The sequence below is a fragment of the Erpetoichthys calabaricus genome, chromosome 2, assembly GCF_900747795.2.
Source record: "Erpetoichthys calabaricus chromosome 2, fErpCal1.3, whole genome shotgun sequence".
NCBI classification, from domain to species: Eukaryota; Metazoa; Chordata; class Cladistia; order Polypteriformes; family Polypteridae; genus Erpetoichthys; species Erpetoichthys calabaricus.
This window is the reverse complement of record NC_041395.2, coordinates 347,485,326-347,508,218: the sequence shown is the minus strand read 5'-3', so window position 1 is coordinate 347,508,218 and position 22,893 is coordinate 347,485,326. Positions and strand designations below refer to the sequence as shown.

The 22,893-nt window shown below is 41.9% G+C and overlaps 2 protein-coding genes across 3 annotated transcripts in view; both read right to left on the bottom strand.

The window, feature by feature from the left end:
* LOC114647400 (uncharacterized) overlaps positions 1 to 22,893 on the bottom strand; it is a 723,921-nt gene that overhangs the window by 143,216 nt on the left and 557,812 nt on the right. The gene's annotated exons all lie outside the window — the stretch shown is intronic.
* LOC114647397 (uncharacterized) overlaps positions 7,289 to 22,893 on the bottom strand; it is a 59,980-nt gene continuing 44,375 nt past the window's right edge. For both annotated transcript variants that reach the window (XM_028796113.2, XM_051923459.1), the window contains 5 exons: positions 19,464 to 19,925; positions 16,859 to 17,245; positions 16,458 to 16,772; positions 15,863 to 16,183; positions 7,289 to 10,976 (listed from right to left, as the gene is read on the bottom strand). In XM_028796113.2, coding sequence (XP_028651946.2) covers positions 10,954 to 10,976; positions 15,863 to 16,183; positions 16,458 to 16,772; positions 16,859 to 17,245; positions 19,464 to 19,925 — 1,508 coding nt within the window. In that variant the 3' untranslated portion in view covers positions 7,289 to 10,953. The remainder of the gene's footprint in view (positions 10,977 to 15,862; positions 16,184 to 16,457; positions 16,773 to 16,858; positions 17,246 to 19,463; positions 19,926 to 22,893) is intronic.

Below are 22,893 nucleotides of genomic sequence, written 5' to 3'. Positions count from 1 at the left end.
ATTAATAACATAGCTTAATTACTCTAGGTGAATGATTAATAATTAAAAATTAATAACTTAGCTTAAATAATTACTCTAGGTGAATGATTAATAATTAAAAATGAATAATTTAGCTTAATTACTCTAGGTGAATGATTAATAATTAAAAACTAATAACTTAGCTTAAATAATTACTCTAGGTGAATGATTAATAATTAAAAACTAATAACAGCTTAAATAATTACTCTAGGTGAATGATTAATAATTAAAAATTAATAACTTAGCTTAAATAATTACTCTAGATGAATGATTAATAATTAAAAATTAATAACTTAGCTTAAATAATTACTCTAGGTGAATGATTAATAATTAAAAACTAATAACTTAGCTTAAATAATTACTCTAGGTGAATGATTAATAATTAAAAACTAATAACAGCTTAAATAATTACTCTAGGTGAATGATTAATAATTAAAAATTAATAACTTAGCTTAAATAATTACTCTAGGTGAATGATTAATAATTAAAAATTAATAACTTAGCTTAAATAATTACTCTAGATGAATGATTAATAATTAAAAATTAATAACTTAGCTTAAATAATTACTCTAGGTAAATGATTAATAATTAAAAAGTATAAATTAGCTTAAATAATTAGGTGAATGATTTTTTTTTTTTATGTTTTTTCTTTAGTGTTAAAAGTAGTAATGTGAGGAGTGATATATCTGACTGATATACAGTTTGGCTGATATCATTTCTATTTTCCTTTGTATAATTCCTCTGTGATCTTTCCAGCAGAAACATCCTTCAGAGATTGATCAGCACCATGACATCATTGTGACATCAGCTAGTCGTCAACAGAAGACCACAGCCTCACCAAACAAGCTCTCAGCAAGTAAGCAAGTCACGTTACCAGATGTGATGTTGGCAGCTGTAAGCAAACGTGTCCCTCAAGCCACTGTTGACAAGCTTATCATCAATTCCATAGGTGAAGGTCTACAGCCATTTGCAGTAGTTGAACAGCTAGCTTTCAAAGAATTAATTACCACCTTGAAACCTCAAGCCAAAGTCATCTCCAGGTCCACCGTTCATACCAGAATCTGTGACCCTGCTGATGACAGGAAGACGACTATAATTGCAGAATTGGGTAAAGCCAAATTTGTTGCCACCACCACTGATTGTTGGTCAGCTCATCAGAAAAGTTACCTTGGTGTCACTTGCCACTGGATAGAGGAAGAGTCCTTGGAAAGAAGATCTGCAGCACTAGCGTGCAAAAGATTGAGAGGGTCTCACACATTTGCCATGATTGCTAGTGCTCTTGATGATGTCCATTGCCAATACAAGATGAGAGACAAAGTTGTAAGGACGACAACTGATAGTGGATCCAACTTTATCAAAGCTTTCCATGTGTTTGGGGCACAGAGTGATGCAGAGGTAGATGAGGATGAAGCAGACTTGGATGCTCTAGTTGTGAGTCAAGCCAAGTCAAGTTGGGGAGCATGCACTGGTACAGAGTGTTGCTGCACCCACTACACAGCGAAACAACTCGGGATCCCGGTTGGCAACCCCCCCCAGGCAGACACGCGGTCCAGTCCCACCCTCCGGAAATGACCCTCTATTTGCCGCAGCCAGGTGTTACGTGGGCGACCTCTTGGCCTGGTCCAGCCACTCGGGTCCCCAACAATGAGGATCTTATGAGCTGGATCACCGTCGGGGAAATGCACCACATGGCCGTAGTGCCGTAACTGACGCTCCCTCACAATGCAGGTCATGTGCCTCATTTGGGACTCCATGAGCAACACAAAGTCAAACCAACAGGACCCAAAGATGTTCCAGATTTTCACTGTGAGTGACCATATTGAATATCATGATACAAGTGTAATCCTTGATGAAGACTCTGGTATGGAATATTAACTACCCCCATATCAATGATGTGCATGGCACCTGTTAAATCTTGTGGCAACAGCAGATGCAGTTCTTGCAGAGTGCATTACTGACACCTACAAAAGGCTTTTATGTGCCACCTTTGCAAAATGCCAGGGCATTTGCAACAAAACTGGGCGATCTCATTTGGCAAGTGAAGTGGTAGAAGACAAGTGTGGGCTACAGATCATTCGTCCCAGTGCAACCTATCTTGCCATTGAAAGAATAATACGCATCATTGACGAGACGGGGGAAGAGGCCATGAGGAGTGTATGTGACGAATTCAAGGTGAAAACGTGAGTAATATTAAATACCATGTATGCAGTCGCCCTGCGGTGGGCTGGCGCCCTTCTCGGGGTTTGTTTCCTGCCTTGCACCCTGTGCTGGCTGGGATTGGCTCCAGCAGACCCCCCGTGACCCTGTAGTTAGGATATAGCGGGTTGGATGATGGATGGATGGATGGATGGATGGGTCTGAAGACTTTCTGAAGAGACTGAAGAATGAGCTGAGGTGGGATCTCAGTGCTCTGCTCACTTCAGAATTGTCTGCTGGTCCTCAAGCAAGGGGTGATGTGATTGAATTGGCCAATGACATCTGGAAAGCGCTATATACAATGCTGTGAAAAAATATGTGCCCCCCCCCCCTCCCAATATCCTTTTTTTTTGCATGTTTTGACCTTTAGACAAAATAGAAAAAGCAAACTCGTGTGAACACAGTGCAGTTTCTAATCAGGACTTTCTTTATTCAAGGAGCAAAGTTATCTAGCAACCCTGAGAAAAAGTCATTGGCCCCACACCTTCAATAACTAAACTAAACATCCCAGCCTTTCACTTCGCTGTTGGAGAACTTTAGCTCACTCTTCTTCAGGCACAGTAGTGGATCTGTGAACATCAGCTGCTCATTTCAGATCCTCGCCGCTGGGTTCAAGTCAGGACTTTGACTGGCCACTCCAACATTTCCACAGCTCTCAGTTGTTGACTTTGTCTTCTGTTTTAGCTCCTTGTCCTGCCACATAACCCACTGACACGTCAGTTTCAGGTCACAGACAGATGAGTGGACAGTCTTATTAAGAATATTCAGGTCAAGTGCAGAAGTCCTGGTTTCTTCAATGGCTTTAAGTCTTCAAAGGATCCCCACATCATCTTCTTTTATTTGAAGTCTGATGTTCTTCTTGTCAAACTCCGGACATCGTGGGCCCCGTGTGATCCAAAGTGTTCGGCTTTTGACTCATCTGTCGATATTTCAAAAGGCTTGGGGATCATCCTGGCGTTTCTTGTGTTTATTGTGGATGGCAGAGGTGCCCGTCTTGCTACTCTCCCTCCAATCCCATTTTGCCCTCCATCTTCTTTCTTACAGTGGATGGCACGAACTCAAGGACGCTTCATGTTTTCCTGAGTACTGATTATTATCTTGAACCCTTAGGCTAATAAAGTTGAAGTTCTTGTGCTGAACTGAAGTTCTGATTGGTTTAGTATTCGATTTAATAAATTCATGGGGTGGGTTTTTATGGTTTACGCTAAGCAGGTCTGACTGGAGGGCCACAATGGTTGAAGGTTTTCATTCCTGACATTTTCTCCTTCAGTAACCAATAAATGCTCCTCACAGCACATGCTTTGTTGTCTTGATTTTATTCAACTTGCATTTTAAATGTTTAATTCTTTTTCTCTGTCCACCGTCCAAAACTCCTATAATGGGCACATGAACATCAAAATTGGACCTTGCATCCATGGAAGATGTTTGCCTGCTCAGGTGAATCCCATTTTCTGCTGCATCTTGTGGATGGCCAGGTATGTGTGTGAATGGGAGGAGATGGCACCACAAGCTGGTAGATGGAGTGTAACACTTTGGGCATCGCTCTCCTTGGTCCAAGTATTCATATGGATGTTAATTTGAGATGTTACCACCTACCTAAGTAGTATACGTCAGGCACATTCTGTCAAACTGTCAATCAAAGATGATTGATGACCATAAGCCCCGTCCCTTTCCTCTGATTGGTGATTTGAATGATGTGCCTTGCCCCCAGGAGTTGGATGGGTAAATGACAGCCTGTCCCCGCCCCTCCACCTGATTGGTGGATTTAAAGGATGTACCCCGCCCCCCGTCGGTGGATTGGTGAAGGACAACCTGTCCCCCGCCCCCCGGCTCCACCTTAATCCCACCCCTCCACCTGATTGGATTGGCTGTCCTGTCTGTCAAGAGCATTTTGATGGATGTCGGGTCCGCCCAGACCCTCAGCCCCCCACCCACCTGCTTGGGCCTCCTCCTTTGTGTCAAGAGATTTGATGGGAGTTGGTCCCCCAGTCTGGCAACACCTGTTTGTTGGCTGGGCCCCCACACCTCCCTGCCCCTTCTCCCGAGGACATGTCCAGACCCTGCCGGGGGACCGACACCTGTCAAACTGCTCTTGACACTTACCTCGTCCAAGCAGGTGGAGGGGTGGGGGCTGAGGGGCAGGGCGCATCATTTAAATTCCTCAATCAGGTGGAGGGGTGGGATTAAGGCGGAGTCTGGGGGCAGGAGACAGGTTGTCATTCACCAATCCACCGACAGGGGGGGGCATAATGTTTTGGCTCATCAGATCTCTTCACTTGAGTGAATGCAGCCTGGTGGATGAAGAAGAGTGAAATATAACAAAAGCTAATGAGGAAAACAAGTATGGACTCCACTCCATCAGAAGAAGTTTTTTGTTTAAAAAGTCCAATACAGGTGCACCCAGAGCCGTTTCTCACAGTGTCCCCAGTGCCCCAGCCTGCCATGACTCTGTGTTGAATTGAGTGTGATTGGGAATGATGAAGAAGTCCAGTACAGGATTGCAGGGAGTTGAAGCCTACCCTGGTGGCGTCAGGTGCCTGTCAGGAACAACCCAACAACTCTCTGGAGTCCATTGAGCAGAACATTCATAATCATTCATATGAAAATATTGTAATAATCATCAGAGCAGAAGTGCCATCTAATTGAAATGAATTCAACAAAATGAAACTACAAAACATTACTGGTGACACACACACACACACACACACACACACACACACACTCCAAGACATCTGTCGTGTGTGTTAACAGAATGCATTTAAATTTCCTTTGCAACAGATGACACCATAACTTAGTAAAGGACTTTTTAAATAGAAAAAAAAAGATAAGGAATAAAAAATGGCTGCTAGAGGTCGTGCTAATCCCATTGGCGATCACTGACTGTCACAGGGAGAGGAGAACCGCCAAACCCTGGCCCTAATAAGCAAGACTTTATGATTTGATTTCATTTATTAAAGATCATTTAAAAAAATCCACAATAGTAAAATCACATAAAGTGCATACATTCTAAAACAAAAATTAATTAAAAAGTAAAAAAAAAAAAGAGAAAACATGATACAAAAGAAACCAAAAAAAGTGATATACAGAATGACAAGATAAACTGGCACAAATTCAAAGACAAAATGATCGACCAAAGCTTAATGAAAAGGAAATACAAAAAAGAAAAACAAACAAAAAGACATTTTCATTAACCAAAAGAACAAACCAATTTACTAAAATTAAACCAAATAAGCAAGAAGAAAAGAAACTAAAAACGAGGGGCAAAACGTCATTACAGGAAGTCGTATTTGATCGTCACTCTTTAAGATGGCGGCGCGTGAACCGCATTGTCCAAGTGTACGGAGAAAAATCAAACCCGTTTGGTGGGGTTTCTTGAGAACTTTGTTAGGTAATATTTCTGGCTAAGCATATTGGGATTTGGCTTCTTCCTTTTGTTGGGTTTTGAGCTTAGACCTGTGATGATTTGTAATTTTCAAATTTTCCTGCGGAGGTGGCTGACAAGTTACATATTTATATATTTCTAGGGTTGAGACTCAAAGAGATTCAGAATCTAATGCTCATTTTTGTGTTTAACGAAGGTCAACAACGTTTATACTTCATTCTTGTTTTATTGCAATGCCATTTTGCTCTTCTATGAGCATTACTGGCTAAGCCTTCCCAGAATTCCCTGGGCTGACACTCATTTGTGATGCCAATTAGAAAACGGTATAAAGGTTGTCCCAATCATTACTGGGGTATCCAAGTTTGATGAATAAATCGTGGAATCACAGTGTTAGAAATCTCTCTTTTGAATTTCCCCAGTGATTCCGTTTAACTATGAATTATTGATTCTGTTTTGGTTCTGGTGGAGAAGTACATTTTGACTCTTGATTCTGACCTCTGCCTGTTCCTTGACTTCTCCTGATCATCTTCATTTTTCATTTTCTGACTGTTAAGAATCAGTATAAATCCGTTTTCTTCATTTCTCTCCCAACTCCTATACCTTTACATTGTTGGCAAATATAAAGTTGGACCTAAATAAACGTTAGGCCCGGAGATTGATGAATTACTTCAGCAATTTGATTTCATAAACGCTGAGCCAGAGAAATTCAGTTAGTGAGCACGACTCAGCTGTATTGTGCCATAGGAAACACAGGAAGACTTTATGAGACAGAACAGGAGAAAAGACATAGCTAAACTGTAGCAAAGATCAAAACCGTGAGATTACAAGATCTTAAACGACAAGATCAAAAAATCAAAGTCAAAACTTGTAGAGCAAGGGTCAAAACATGGAAATACAAAAAGAAAGGTAAAAGTTAGCATGCAAAAACATTGGTGTTTATCCGCAAACTTGGATGAGGAAGTGCTCTGATAGCTGACCTTTCAACCCGTTGTGAGACTAACATCAGGATCGTGACCTCCGTGACTCCGCCCCTAACAACTGCCCAAGCTACCAAGCAACTGGTGGGCAGAAATGGCGACTCCTGTTGGCAAAGACGTTTCAAAATAAAAATTCATAACTAGAACTACACAACTAAAATTCAGATGCAAGAATCCTTAAGAATTTAAGAAAGAGCTTTAAATAAATGAACACGTCAAAGGAAAAATAATAGACAAATCCCAACAGGCTGCATTGCTTAGCTTGATCTCCATCAAACGGGACTTCCTGTGATGACGTGTTGGCAAACGGGCTCATTGCAGACACTGAATATTATAAAATGGAGGCAAGTAAATACACAAAAAACAAGAGCCATAAACTCAAATTTCAAAGCTCAAAAGCAAATCTGCATATGCTATATGTTCTGCATTAACATAAAAATTAAAAATATAAAGGGGGCTCACTGCTCCCCTTTCCAATTCTCAGCATTTTGGATTATTTAACTTTGTTTGGCTTTGTTAATTCTTGAAATTAGGCCTTTTGCATTTGTGAGCCTTTAATGCATTTTTTAGTGTACTTTGTGTTTTTAACCTTTTGTATTTCTGGACCTTTTTAGTACTTTTGATTCATTTTGTATTTGTTACTCCTTTTAAGATATGCTTGCTTTGTTTTGTATTTTTCCCCATTTTGTATTTCTTGGACTTTATTTTTAGGATTTTGTTAACAGACATTTGGATTACGTGAACCCAAGTTGTTTCAGATTGTCCCATTTCTGGCCTTGTGTTCAAGGTGGGTCTCCATTGAAGCTCGTTGAAATTTTGTCATTTCTATTCTCCATGAAAACCTGAAATTAAAAATTTCCTTTGACCATCGCTACAAACAACAAGGGTTAAGGAGAAGATAATAAAATGATTACTTCTGCATGGAGTATTTCTTGAAGCTAATCTCATTTTGTTAGGACTTGTGGTCCTCCTGTCTTATCTATAAGACGTAAATCACACCACAGCCTGGCTTCTCCCTCCCTAACCTGTGCCAATGCTGTGGGCAGTGCCATCTTGGATGAACATTACGAAGAGGGTCCTCTAATGAATTGTGGATTTTGATGCCTTCATCTTCCACCTGATTACAGAGAGACCCTTAAGCTTTAATGGTCACCATGGTACTAGGGTGTTGTACCGTGTTAGCCATTATGAATGTAGAGAAAAGCCAAGCAAAATGACCTCTTTTATTGGCTAACTAAAAAGATTACAATATGCAAGCTTTCGAGGCAACTCAGGCCCCTTCTTCAGGCAGAGATATAATCTATTACTGTACATTGATATAATTGATTACATCTCACCTGAAGAAGAGGTCTGAGTTGCCTCGAAAGCTTGCATATTGTAATCTTTTTAGTTAGCCAATAAAAGGGGTCATTTTGCTTGGCTTTTCTCTATGGTCACCATGGGAAACACGACCATCAAAGAGGACCTGGTCACTTTAAACCAGGCCTTCTCAATATTCTTCCCTGTGATCACATGCAGTGACTGAATTGTCCCTCAAGAGTGGCGGGAACTGTCAGAATAATAATAAGTGGAAACAAAACCGTGTTGTCAGTTCTGTGGCACACAATTTACAGGCTCACTTATTACACAAACAGGCCACATACAAGTCCACATTCAGACACAGTGGACGTAACTCTCTAGAGACCACCCTGTGACATTACAACACTCTAGACGAGAACAGGCTGTTCAGCCCACCAAAGCTCGCCAGTCCTGTCCACTTATTTCTTCCAAAAAAACATCAAGTCAAGTTTTGAAAGTCCTTAAAGTCTTACTGTCTACCACACTACTTGGTCGCTTATTCCAAGTGTCTGTCATTCTTTGTGTAAAGAAAAACTTCCTAATGTTTGTGCGAAATTTCCCCTTCACAAGTTTCCAACTGTGTCCCCGTGTTCTTGATGAACTCATTTTAAAGTCACCGTCTCGATCCACTGCACTAATTCCCTTCATAATTTTAAACACTTCAATCATGTCACCTCTTAATCTTCTTTTGCTTAAACTGTAAAGGCTCAGCTCTTTTTATCTTTCCTCATAACTCACCCTCTGTAGCCCTGGAATCAGCCTAGTCGCTCTTCTCTGGACCTTCTCTAGTGCTGCTATGTCCTTTTTGTAGCCTGGAGACCAAAACTGCACACAGGACTCCAGATGAGGCCTCACCAGTGTGTTATAAAGCTTGAGCAGAACCTTCTGGGACTTGTGCTCCACACGTCAAGGCGCTATATAACCTGACATGTTGTTATGCTTCTTAATGGCTTCTGAACACTGTCTGGTAGATGATAGTGTTGAGTCCACTATGACTCCTAAATCCTTCTCATAATATGTACTTTCGATTTTCAGACCTCCCATTGTGTATTCAGACTTAATAAGACCTAAACTTAATGCAAGTGTTAATTTCAACTCTTTGAATCTTTCCTCCCAACTCATCCCCTGTAGCCCTAAATCAGCCCAGTCGCTCTTCTCTGGACCCTTTCTAGTGTTGCTATGTCGTTTTTGTCAAAACTGCACCCAGGACTCCAGATGAGGCCTCACCAGTGTGTTATAAAGCTTGAGCAGAACCTCCTGTGACTTCATACATCAAGGCGCTATATAACCTGACATTCTGTTAACCTTCTTAATGGCTTCTGAACACTCATAATTCAACTCCTGTAGCCCTGGAGTCAGCCTAGTCGCTCTTCTCTGGACCTTTTCTAGCGCTGCTATGTCCTTTTTGTAGCCTGAACTGATAGCTGGCCTTGATAACTCTAAATATGTCATCTAAAACGTCAGACCTGAAGTGACTGGGGTGTCAGGAGACGCATTCTTGGGCCATGTAAAGAGCTAAGCCTCTTCACATCCAATCCTTGGCACTTAGCAGTGGGCCAAAAGTGGCACAACTGAAAACTCTAAGTCTTTCATAAATGTTGATATAATGAATTTATATAAAGTTTTGAAACTGAAATTTTCTGAAAAATACAGTACAGATTTATTGTCTTTCACAACACTTGTTAACGCTCTGCTACTCTGCTGGTATCAATAAAAGTGCAGCCTCTTTCTGACTTGCTTACACCATCATCATCATCCTCTCTCCCCGTTTCAAATCACTGGACTTGAGCACACCGCCATTGTCAAACTCACAGTGCAAGCATCAACCTGTCGATCAGGCTGAACCGCACAGCACTCTGGGTAATACTCTTACAAGATGGGTTCACATACAAGTTCAGGCACGAAGGCTTTAACTTAAAGGCACAAGTAAACTAAAAGAAAAATCAAATTTCTTGTTTGGTTTTGCACATTTGGTGATGGGATGGGTTTTTACCTTTAAGCTTATTCACACTAAATATCAGCATACCAGAAAAATCCAAAGTGCCAGACAAATAATATCCGGTATAGCGGATCATTTACATTTATTTACTTGACCAACGTTTTTATCCAAAGCGACTTACAAAATTTAAGATGCAATTGGTTTAATTTCTTTTGGTTTTCCGATTGGAGCACAGGCAGGTGAAGTGACTTGCTCAAGGTCACACAGTGTCAGTGTTGGGATTTGAAACCACAACAGCAGGGTTTGAAGTCCAATGCCCTAACCGCTGTGCCACCAGTTTCCACTCTCTTGTGGGTATTTCATGGAGTGGCCTGAACCCATGGAGCTCTTGCAGGCCTGTGCTTAAAGAGTTTTGAGACTCTTGATTCAATTTTTTTTTTTTTCAGAATTTTTCCCTCATATTGAGATGAACGCCTCGCAGAAACGACACTAGTAGGGTCTTTGAAGTGGGTTGGGTGGGTCTTAATGGTTTGTATCGTAAAGTGTGTGGGTTACAGCTAGAAAGGTTCAAATGTCCTCAACAGGCCTTGACAAAGCAATTCCAGATCTTATTTTCAAACAATAAAATGTCTGTACAATATATATAAATTGATATATTGTGTTTAGATATTTTAATCACAGTTGATCAGCATAGAAATAGAAAATCTGGGAGAAAAATCATTCCATCAACACAAAGACAAACCTGAACACCAGACTGAGACGGGCTCGACGGCTCCTCGGAGTTCAGGTTGTGTTTTAAAGACGCAGTCAGTAATCAGCGGTCTTTTCACCAATGCATGGAAGTCACCCAGCAGAAAGTCCAGCGTCAAGATCCTGACCCCAGTGTAGTTACAGTCGAAAATGTTGCCATTATTTTTAAAATCCGACTTTTAACAAGAAATCCACCCAGAAGCCAGTGAGATGGACTAAGCTGTCAGAAAAACAAGTCTCTGCTTGGCGCCGACCAACACGTCCTCAACTGCTCGGAAGCGAAGTGCAGCAGGCCGCCACTCATCCCATCTTTGTACTCACGCATCTCATCGAGAAGCCATCTTCAGATGGGCTCATCTTCCGCAATGCACATCCCCTGAAACAAAAAAAAAAGAAGCAGATACAGAAAACGGTGCAAAATACGAAAAGGCACCAAAGAGCCAAATATCTGAAAACCACAGGCAGCTCAGTGTTTGTTTAAAAAGGTTCAAGTCAGCATCACAGCCACCTACTGTGGAATCTTAGTAAATGACGTATTTGTCAGATTCTTTAAAAGGAGGAAATTATGACACCCAATTGAACCAACATTATATTTTAATCAGAATATCCTAGGAGCCTGCAGTACGTACAACGTCCTGGTGTACAGTCCAGTCGGACTCAAATGAAAGTAATTAGAACACTGAGACACAATCTGACTCCATGAGCAGACGGTTAACCACATAAGTTAGAATTCTATTGTGGTCACAACTTCTAAAGTCGGGAGAGAAGACTCTTTAGTGAGCAAACTGTTAAAACACAACACATCCTAACAGGTGGTTTCCTTACATGAAAAGGTTAAATTAAATCAATGTCACTTCCTGTCAACTGTCAAAGGGTACTTGAAGCAGTTTTTACATTCGTACAATTACAACACCACTCACCCCTTGGCTGTGGCACAGCACAACATGGTAGGGCTACTGCAGGTCTCTTAAGCCACACCCAGCAAATCAGCTTTATGCTAATCCTAACCACCTTGAGCCAATCAGGGGCTTCCTTTAAATGCAGGCTACACTGACTGGCTTCCCTCTCTCTTGTCATTTGATGTTTCATCCTTTGGGGCGCAATACACATTAAAAGGGGGGTGTGTGTGTTGGGGGTGGGGTTTGTGTGGTCATTTACACATGTGCAAAATGGGGTGGGGCTTAAATATTGTATCCTGTAAAGAGGTGTTCCTTTATGCAAATAAACCAGTCTGGCATTCCAATCCAATTCATGGTCAAAGGGAGTCGGAGACCCACCCAGAAACTGGAACAAACCCTGGGGGGCATGCCAGTCCTTCACAAGGCCCACTCACACACACACACACTGCAGCCAATTTGAAAAATCACCAGTCAATTTAACACAGACAACTTTGGGATGTCTGAGAAAAAAAACCTCCAGAGACAAGAACGAACAACTCCATCCAGATGGCAAATGTAAGGACCATTTGATCCCTGGATTTGCCATCCTTGGAACAGCAGCATGGCTGACAGACAAAAGTGTACAGCAGGGGTGGGCATTTCTATTCACTTTACTGATTCAGTTGTTCCGAAACACCCCTTGAGTTGAATTAATGAATGTTATTAATCAATAGGATCTAGGGTCAGAGACAGTACCCAAAAAAAAATATATAAGGGTTCCCATCTGGGCGGAACGGTGGCGCAGTGGGTAGCGCTGCTGTGTCGCAGTTGGGAGACCTGGGGACCTGGGTTCGCTTCCCGGGTCCTCCCTGCGTGGAGTTTGCATGTTCTCCCCGTGTCTGCGTGGGTTTCCTCCGGGTGCTCCGGTTTCCTCCCACAGTCCAAAGACATGCAGGTTAGGTGGACTGGCGATTCTAAATTGGCCCTAGTGTGTGCTTGGTGTTTGTGTGTGTCCTGTGGTGGGTTGGCGCCCTGCCCGGGACTGGTTCCTGCCTTGTGCCCTGTGTTGGCTGGGATTGGCTCCAGCAGACCCCCATGACCCTGTGTTTGGATTCAGCGGGTTGGAAAATGGATGGATGGGTTCCCATCTGAATGAATTGCATGATAAATATACTATTATAATAAAATAATTCATACAGGATTGTATATAATGCATTATATATTAAATGTACTGATAGAGGACATTCTATGATATTGTTTGAAAGCACACAGCATGACAATCTTGTAAAATAAGTTGATGCATTCAAGAATCAAATTACTGACAATCGTAATTGTAATTGACTTGTAATTGTAATTGACTTGTGCTGGGGTAATTGTTTAGCTTACAAATCACATGAATAAGAATTATGTGACTTGTTCTTGGGTAATGCTTTAGCTTACAAATTAAATAAACAAGAATTGTGTGACTTGTTCTCTAATTCTGTTTGAACTTGAAACAATCGGTGAATGACACATTCCCAGTGCAGTCAATAAGCTGTAAAAAAGAGTGTGTTAAGTTGTAAGCAAATAATCATTAGAAGTTACAATAATATTTATATAGGGTTCCATTTTCTGTGAGTAGTTTGTTGAATATATAAAAGCGAGCTACACATATTAGTTTAATACTAGCTACGCATGTTACCCGTTGAAGACCCTCAGCACTGGTCCTACTCCTTTCTTCGATGTCTCATCTCTCTTTCCCAGCTCATTCCCGTAAGGCCTGCTTCTCAGACTCTGCCATTTTGAGACATGTTGTTTGCCTCCTGTCTGCTTTTTGACTACTGCCTATGGTAGATGGGCCACCATTACCTGCTGTGATAACCCCTCACTTGTTTAAAGGAGACTCTCAGCGTTCCTCCTATGCCTTTACTCTGTATCCTTGTGTATGTCGACCTCTCTTGCCTGGCGCTTCCGTTCTTGATGTTTGACTGAGCAACTAAGTAAAACTGAGACCAAAGCCAAAGTGATCAATCAGATTGCTTGAAGTGACTGAATTCACACACACTGATGTGTTTTTTATTATATAAAACTAGGGGGCTTTGCTCGCCAACCCCCTGTGTTTGGTTTTCTGGATACACACTTTTAAGATTTTTTTTCTTTGAATTGTTTCATTAATTTCACTTTTATTTCAGAACTTTGTTAAAAACAATATTTGGAATCATTGGAGTCCCAATATGCCGAATCTTTTAAATGAGGTCAGTGTGACGTGTGTTTAATGACTTTGTACCATAATCCAGGATAGGTTTCTCTGTTTGGAATTTCAGCACAGACAAAGTGATCGACATCATCAGCAGCAGCTAATAATTTTTTTTTGCAAAGTAACCAATAAATGCATGTGAAGTAAATCACGTTTTTGAAATTCTCCGACTTAAACTTCAAAGCCTTACAATATCTACATTCTTCTGACTATCACCTATGTCCATTTATTCAATCTCTATTCCTCGCTTTGTCCTGCTTTTTTTTTTTCCAATGACACCTGGTCCGTGGTGATTATTTTCCCTTTTTTCGAGTAATAATTTCCGTTTGTTTGCGCTACTGTGATCTTTACTTTCTTTTTTTGATACTTTCTAATTTTCCTGCTTTCATATTCTTTAACTTTCTCTGCATTTGTATCGCACCGTTTTTTTGAGCCTTTCGAATTCCACTGCTTTCATAATCTCTAATCTGCTCTCCATGTGTATAGCGCCAACGTTTTTGAACGTCTCTATGAAGTTCTACTTTGTCTTTTACTCTTTGTCTTTTAGTTCTGAGCCTGACTGGACGTGCTTTTTTTCAATTCCACTTGTTCCGAGTGGATTATTACGTTCCTTATTTTCTGAATTTGCACCTAGATTATTCATTTTTTTTCTCTCCAACGCTTTTGAGTCTCTTTTCTTTATGTTGGTCTTTCTTCTTTGCTTAGTCGTCGACGTTTCATCTATAATGTATTGTCTTTATACGCTTTATATGCGCGGAAAGCCCTGGATCTGTGTGTGCTCAAATCCTTAACATGACGGAGTGTTTTGCTACCCGTGGTCTTATTTAATATTGGTTGTAAGTACACCGTGTCTTGCAAGAATCTCATGTCCCCGCAAGACGGTCCTGAGTCAATCTCTTGGCACAAAGTCTCATGCTTAAGGTCCCCACAAGACGCTCCGTGGCCAATCTCTTTCGTCTAGCGGGTCTTTAAAGTGTCTTCCGTGATCTTCACGTCAACATCACGTCTCGTCTCCCTAGTCTTTCTCTCCCAGGATTTTTGTTTATAACAGAGATATTTATATATTCTCTTCAAAAAAGAAAAATCAAGTAATGGACCAGATAAAACAATCATAGTGTCTGATTCCAGTAATGGATTGTACAAAGAAGTCAATCATGTTGTCAGAGAGTTGCAACGTGTTGTTTGTTGCTTAACACATACAAGTATGAACTTTATGGAGCTCTGTACATGCAACAATAAAGGACCGTGATGCCTCGTTGCCAATGACAATACTCAATTCTCTTTGCTTTAAATCCCCCCGATCCAATGGCTCCAGAACGCTCCTCCTCCACTGATATCTCCACTTCTGAATTTGCCTTGTCACACACGTGCACATGAGGGGCAGCTAAAAGGCCTGAATGAGAGTAATTCCATGCCAGACCAGGGGGTGGCAGAGTGCACCGACTCTTTTTCGCACTTAACCCTGCAGACCATTCACGGGAAATTCTGCCAGGCCTTGAGGACATCTCTTCCAGTTCTGGTTCCTTTAATGATGTCACTTCTGGTCCCAAACCTATGTAACAAAGACTCTTCTGGTTCTGGCTCTTTGTATGACGTCACTTCCTATACTGGCCTTTTAATCCGCCATCTTTTCGCTATCCAGTCAGTTCCGTTTTGGACTCTGATCTGTACATACATATCTGTACACCATTTATTACAATTTTGCAGCCAGGATATAATATACAGGTGACCAATGTTCCCTCTAAGCTGAGCGATCGCTCACACGAATTCAGAGCGTCGCTCATACTTCCCGCACGATCGCTCATTCCAACGGCGTCGCTCATACTTATCGCACGATCGCTCACTCCGACCGTCGGAGTTGGTGCTCATAAATTTTTGGCTTAAACAAAATGTCGCTCATAAACAATGTTTTTGCTCACTATATGCTACTCCTTTGCAGGTGACTGCCCCAAACCTTTTTGGACTCTTTGTCAGTTCTCGTGACAGCCTGTAACATGTTGTTATGTATTACTAACGCTCCTTCATTTGGTGCCCACCAGGTTGGCTTGTTGCATTCTACAAAGCCAGATTTGAACATGTACACAAGCTGAGAGGTCACTCCGTCCGCCTCAATTCGAATGCCCTTCATCCCGTCTCCCACCTACTCACCTTCAGTAAGCATGAGAGACAAATCTTTGGGCGGCCGCAGTGTAATTCCCTGATGTATCATCTCCACAGTTAACTCACAGCCAAGGTCGTCACGGGTGGGGATGAAGGTGTGTCTGGTCTTGCACCTGTAAAGTTTTGTTTCTTTGTCTGCCTCTGGCTCCTCGGTCTCCGTCCCGTCACTCATTATTTCAAAACCTTTGACCCACACCACAGAGCAATCCTTGGGGTAGAAGTCCCTTATGGTGCAGGACATCGTCACCGGTTGACCAAACACTGGCACTTTAGGCTCACAAATTATTTTGTCAACTTTTGGCAATGAAGCTGAAAGAGGAAGGGAAAAAAAAAATTACTCCTCGGTGCTTTGGAAAGTCAGATCACCAGAAACCCTGGGAGAGTCTCATGATCACATATGAAGCCCAAAATTCATTAGTAAGGAAAAAGATCATTTCCTAAAACACCTGTCCTTTACAAAGAAATCATTGCAGCAGCCCTTCTTTGTTTTATTTTTACATTTCCCAGCATGCACCATAAGTAGCACATTACAAATCAAACAGGAATGCACAGCCACAGACTGGCGTGCTCCCCTGCCACTTACTCAGCTTGGTCAAAGTCCATTCCTTGAACGTGGACTGTGCCAGACCATCGTGCCGGACTTCGCATTTGAACTGCTTGCCCACATCTTTCCAGGTTGGCGTCAGCTTGATGAGGCTCGTGCAGTGGTACAGACTGTTATCTGCCTGTCCGGTGTCGCTAACAGTCACGCCAGCTTTCACTTCTTTCCCGTCGACATACCAAACCACCTCAAGGGTGTCTTGTGGGAAGTACGAGTGAATTCGGCACTGCAGAGTCATGGGGACATCGGCCTGTGGGTTTTCCTGCATTAGCTGAATGTTGTCCAACTGAGGTGAGGCTGAATGAGAGAAGACAATAGAAAGTATGAGTCATAACTCAGACCGACGCCAACTACCCCTCACATTGGCACTCAGGTACAGCTACCTTTCACGTGTAAAACTTTGCTGCGCCTCTGCGTGGACTGGGTGGCATGGTGGTATACTTCGCAGATGTACGTGGACTCGAGATCTTCTTGTAATGAGGGCACAAACGTCAGGATGCTCATGATGTTGTACGTGAAGTCTTCGCTGCACTGCCCCTCGCTGATACTATGCCAGCAGCTGACACTCTGTTTTACAAGTATTGTGCCATTTTCTGCACCCAGGTGCTCGTCTGTGCCCCCAACCCTCCACATCTCTCCATTCCTGTCCCGTTTAAACCACGTGATGCTCAAAGGTCGGGGCTTAAACCCCGATACTGGGCAGGTCAGAGCCACAAGGTCGCCGTGACACACAATGGGTGGAGCCAAAATTTCATTCAGTCTGGGCTTCTCTGTGAAAATAAAAATAATTAATGAATACATAAATAAAAGGGAGACATGCAGCTACTTAGGGACAGGGGTCATCCTGCTGGAAACATGGCATTTCTGTCCTAGGGATCCTGGCACGGTTATTAATGAACTACAAAGGGGCGTCACAAAGTTCTAGTGCCACCCATCATGAATATTCAACGACTGGGTGGCATGGTGACAAAAAAAAAAGAGACCAAGGTTCCCTCACAGCTCCATGGATACAGCCACCCCTTGTCATCTGGCTTTTCTGTATCTGATTTCTCACGATAACGGCTCTTGTTTTTTTTGTGATGCCACTGTTCGGTTTGATTTTGTTTCTTTAATTATTAGTTTTTTCGTTATTCTAAGCTTTTCTATTTTGGTTTTGAAATACAGCCGGCCTTCCCTATCCAAGGTTTCAACATCTGGGGATTCAACTAACTACAAATCAAAAAATACAAGAAATAAAAAAGAAAACTCCAGAAAATTCAAAAAGCAAAACTTGAACTTGCTGCCCAGCAAGCACTGTGGTTACTCCACACGAACAAAGTGATGAAGAGGCAAACCCTGCGGGACGTCAGCTCATGCGGGGACAGAGAGGACATGCTGACCCCCCACCCTCGAGGCCCACTCCCTCCACCGTCTTACCTGTATAAACCTTGTCACGATTTTTACTTTCTCAATATTGTAAAAAGAAGGGGAGGACAGTCATGGATACTTGTCGAACCCTGTGCTTCTGCTTTCTAAAGAAACTTACAGATATCACGTCCTGCTTTCTTACTTTAACTCTGGCTTAGTGATTTGACTTAGACGCACGTTAGAATGGATTTCCTGGTCCTGACCCTCGCTTTGGTCCTCCACTACCACAAAGTACTGCCAGTCAAAAAGAGACGGGAGTGGACTGGAAGATGAAGTGCTGTCAAAAAACAATGGGGGGGGGGGGAGTTGATACCAAAAGACAATACAATCAATCGTCAAAATACGAAACAACCAAACTTCGAGGCTAAAGACACTCGTCAAAGCTTTTCAGAGAGTTTCCACATCTTGGATGATGAAGGATACCAGACAGGAGTTCCAGGACCACGGCCCCTAGCAACCAACCAGTATTTCATGGTGACAGAGGCACAAAATGGCCGTGCCCATTAGAAAACAAGATGGCTTCCCAGTATTTTTAAAACATAGTGAAAAAATAAACTAAATTCCAATTTACAAAACAAGAAGTAAAAGATAATTCTGCAGGTTAAAAAGCCACAATACAAAATCAGAAAAAAAACTCTAGAATAAATGTATTATGCCCAGGAAAAATTACTGAAACGCAGTGTCACACACGTGCGAGTAGTAGGAAGCTGTATGGACCAAGTGAAGGTAATTCCATGCCAGGCCAGGAGGTAGCGGTGTGCACCAAACCCTCTTCTGTTGTCTCTGCAGACCAAACCCAGGAAAACCTGCCTGATTCATCCTTGAAGACATCACTTCCAGTTTTTGCGCCCAGAATCACGTCACTTCCGGTCCCCCAATGTCACTTCTGGCCTTGGCCTTTAAAGCCGCCACGTTTTTGAACACCAGTTCAGTTCAATCAGGAACTTGAAAAGTGCACATCGTGCTCTGTTATAATTACCCATTTTGCAGCCTGGGACAATATATGGGGTGGCTGCCCCAAACCTTTTCCTGTGTTGAGGCGGATTATTTCACAGCAGTTTAACATAATGCACATAATTGGCATTTGTGCTGTTTTTTTTCGTCATAAGGAACATCTCATCCGAGGAGCATCAAAAAAAATACTTAACTTCAGGGACCCCAAACATTGAGGTTAAGATAAGAGAAAGGGTAAGGGTAAGACTATAAAAGAAAAAGAAAAGGTAAACATCCCAAAAGTCAAAATCTTAAGGCCCCCCGCCTACAGAGCTGCCCCCTGCTGTTATTGAGCCTTTGTTCACTTTGCTATCTACGACACACTTGTGCAGTGGCTACGTTTATCACTAGGTATCTATGTAATTCTTGAAAAACAGGTTCAGGAAGATGGAAACAATTGAGAAAGTAATGGATTTTTAAAGCACACAATTGATAAGTGTACGTGGATGTACAGGATTGGGGAAGACCCCGTTTCTCTTTCATATCCCAAACACTGCCCATTTTCAGCAATGGATCAGAATCGGATAACGAGAGAGGACCGTAGATTTCATTCAGGAACAAGACCTAAGAAATTAAATGAATTACTACCTCCAACAATATGCAGGGTGAAGTTCTTCTGAAGTGGGTTTCGCAGTGCAGGATGCTCGATATCCAGCAAGAGCTTGACATCCTGGTCAGTGCTAATATCTGGAAACGCAGATACCTGCAGCATCAGAGTACCGTCATCCTGCCCCTCCTTGCTGATCTCCGCTGAAAACGAGTGGCACAGGTCTCTGACGTCTGGCACAGAGTTTATGGGAATGCAGCATTCATCCTGGTTTTTCGGATTGGAAAAGCAAACCTCTTGGAGGAATTCTTTAAAGGCAGACTTGTTGAAAGGCCTCCTGTTATTCCAGTTGAGAATCATGTGCTTCTCCTGATCTTTCCGTTGGAGGAACAGCTTTATGGCAATATGTTTAGGATGGAAGTCAGATACCAGGCACTGGAAAGTGGATTTCTCTTTGTGCTTCAGTGGGCCCTTCAGACTTAGCTCTGTCACTCGAGGTGGCACTGCAAGAAAGGACAAAGGCAGGAGTTAATGGCAGCACTTAAGTGTGTTGGCCAGTTAACCTGAGTGGTTAACAGACATTTAGGAATACAGTATATGATTGATTCATTAAAGACACTGAAACCATACAATGTGGTGCTAGAACGCTCATCCTGGAGGCATTTTATCTTAAGGTGTTTTTGTTTCAATTTTTAATGTTAACGTCCGAGTTATTGAAGGCAAGAACAGTTAACAGGATGATCACCACAGGCATCTTCTCATACAGTCATAATGTGAATTCACATGCAAATATATTTGAATTATTTGGAGTTTCGATGTACCCAGAATTTGTCTTTATGTGGTTATTTTTATTAGGGTTTTGTTTTTAGTTGTGATCACACGACCATGGGGGTCCCACTTGTTATGTCATGGGAAGTTTTCTATAGAAAGTGCACCACTCTTTGGTGGATACAAAAATACTTTTCTCCTCTTTAATAGTTATAGTATTTAACTCAAAGAAGTTCTAGTGCCATGTTTGTTTCTTTAATATTAAATAATTTCTGACTTGAGTTTACAATTTTGCTTTGCACTCTGATCCTGGTTGCTGGATCTTGTTTTTATCTCTTTTTTTGACCCTCGCTATTCCTTTGGATGAGGATTTCTTGCCTTCATTTCATTTGTTGGTCATCTCTCGCTAACAATAAGGCTTGTCCACCCTGTGTGCCCTTAACAAAAAGCCATTTGAGATTAGAAGTCTGAAAAGCACTCCCAAAATTGTCCACTAGGAGGGAAAACCACCATCCAAAAAAAAAATCTCAGCTAGAATCCTCTTTAATAAAATCCCTGTGTGCGTCCATGTGTCCGTGTATGTGTGTCTTCTGGTGAAGTGCGCATACGCGGGGCACGGCGTGATGCTTCAAAGACCGCCTGACGTGTCATACAAGACAGAGAGGGCGAGACCTATAAAAATATCACGCGGCTGATCCAATCGGATTTTGGTAAAATGACGTAAGACCTAAAACATAAGGCACGAAAAATCCAATCGGGTACTGAGATGCGGAGACCAGCTAATAAACTATGCTGTTGTCTTTTGCAAGATTCAGATAAAGAATAATGATTGACGCTTTCTCCTGTCTGTGTTTCATTGTTTAAAACAAGGCATTCCACTGGGGAGATGTCTGTTTAAAACTTTTCTTCCACATATGTTGATAGGCACATGCAAGTAAAAATTTCACTGTGCTCTGTTTACGGGACAATAACAACTCTACAAACCAACCTTCACAGAGAATCTTTACGTCTATTTATTGTCAGTAAATATAAAGAATTACACATAGGAAGTAAAATGTGAGGTTTGAATACACAATGGGCAGTTGGAAAATCGAGAGTCCACCTTATGAGAAGGATTTAGGAGTCACAGTGGACTCTAAGCTATCGACTTCCAGACAGTGTTCAGAAGCCATTAAGAAGGCTCACAGAATGTCAGGTCATATAGCGCCTTGATGTGTGGAGTACAAGTCACAGGAGGTTCTGCTTAAGCTTTATAGCACACTGGTGAGGCCTCATCTGGAGTCCTGTGTGCAGTTTTGCTCTCCATAAAGACATAACAGCACTAGAGAAGGTCCAGAAAAGAGTGACTAGGCTGATTTAGGGGCTAAAGGGGATGAGTTATGAGGAACGATTAAAAGAGCTGAGCCTTTACAGTTTAAGCAGAAGAAAATGTAATGTCAGTAAATGAAAATTATTAGACATAGGAAGTAAAAATGTAAAAAAAACGATGGGAGTCTGAAAATCAAAAAGCCCACCTTAAGAGAAGGACTTGGGCGTTGTAGTGGACTCGACACTGTCCACTGCCAGACAGTGTTCAGAAGCCATTAAGAAGGTTAACAGAATGTCAGGTTATATAGTGCCTTGATGTGTGGAGTACAAGTCACAGGAGGTTCTGCTCAGGCTTTATAACACACTGGTGAGGCCTTATCTGGAGTCCTGTGTGCAGTTTGGGTCCCATAAAGACATAGCAGCACTAGAATAGGTCCAGAGAAGAGCGACTAGGCTGATTCCAGAGCTACAGGGGATGAGTTATGAGGAAAGATTCAAAGAGCTGAGCCTTTAGAGAGATGAAGAGGAGACCTGACTGAAGTGTCTGAAATGATGAAGGTTATTAAGTCCAGTGGATCGAGACAGTGACTTTAAAATGAGTTCATCAAGAACACGGGGGACACAGTTGGAAACTTGTGAAGGGGAAATTTTGCACAAACATTAGGAAGACACTTGGAATAAGCGACCAAGTAGTGTGGTGGACGGTAAGACTTTACGGACTTTCAAAACTCGACTTGATGTCTTTTTGGAAGAAATAAGTGGAGAGGACTGGCGAGCTTTGTTGGGCTGAATGGTCTGTTCTCGTCTGGAGTGTTCTAATGTTCTATAATAAGCCCTCAGTCAGAGGCAGGGAGAGGATGACTATGAAGCTTGTTTGCAAAAGACCACCATAGTTTACTATTACAGGAAAGCAAATGCAGAGAGGTCAAGGAAGGAGAGTTTTGAGGTTTTCCGACATTTGCTCCTGCTTTTGTGCTTCGATCGATGTGCCAGGAAATTACAATCCATTTTTGGGTTCACCTCGCAAGCCAACATCAGATGGAAGTGGTCACCACGTGTTTTTTTTTTTTTCCTAATTTTGGGACCCTGGTGTCTTACTCAGGTAGAAATAATTCTCCAATATGAGGCATCTTTCATAAGGACAGTGAAAGGACTATGAGCAAACATTGGTGTAGTGACTACAAAAGTCCTGTGTGTGTAATATAATTATTTACAGGATTCTGTATTTGGTAAATGTTAATGGCACATCTCCCTGCTCACATTTCTAATACAGATCATGTAGTTATACCACACTGCCAACAAGAGCACCACATAAAAGGACAATTTTTCCTGCGGATTATCCAAGGTGGTCGACCTAATCATGTGTGTGAAATGTCCCAACACTGCACTCTATGT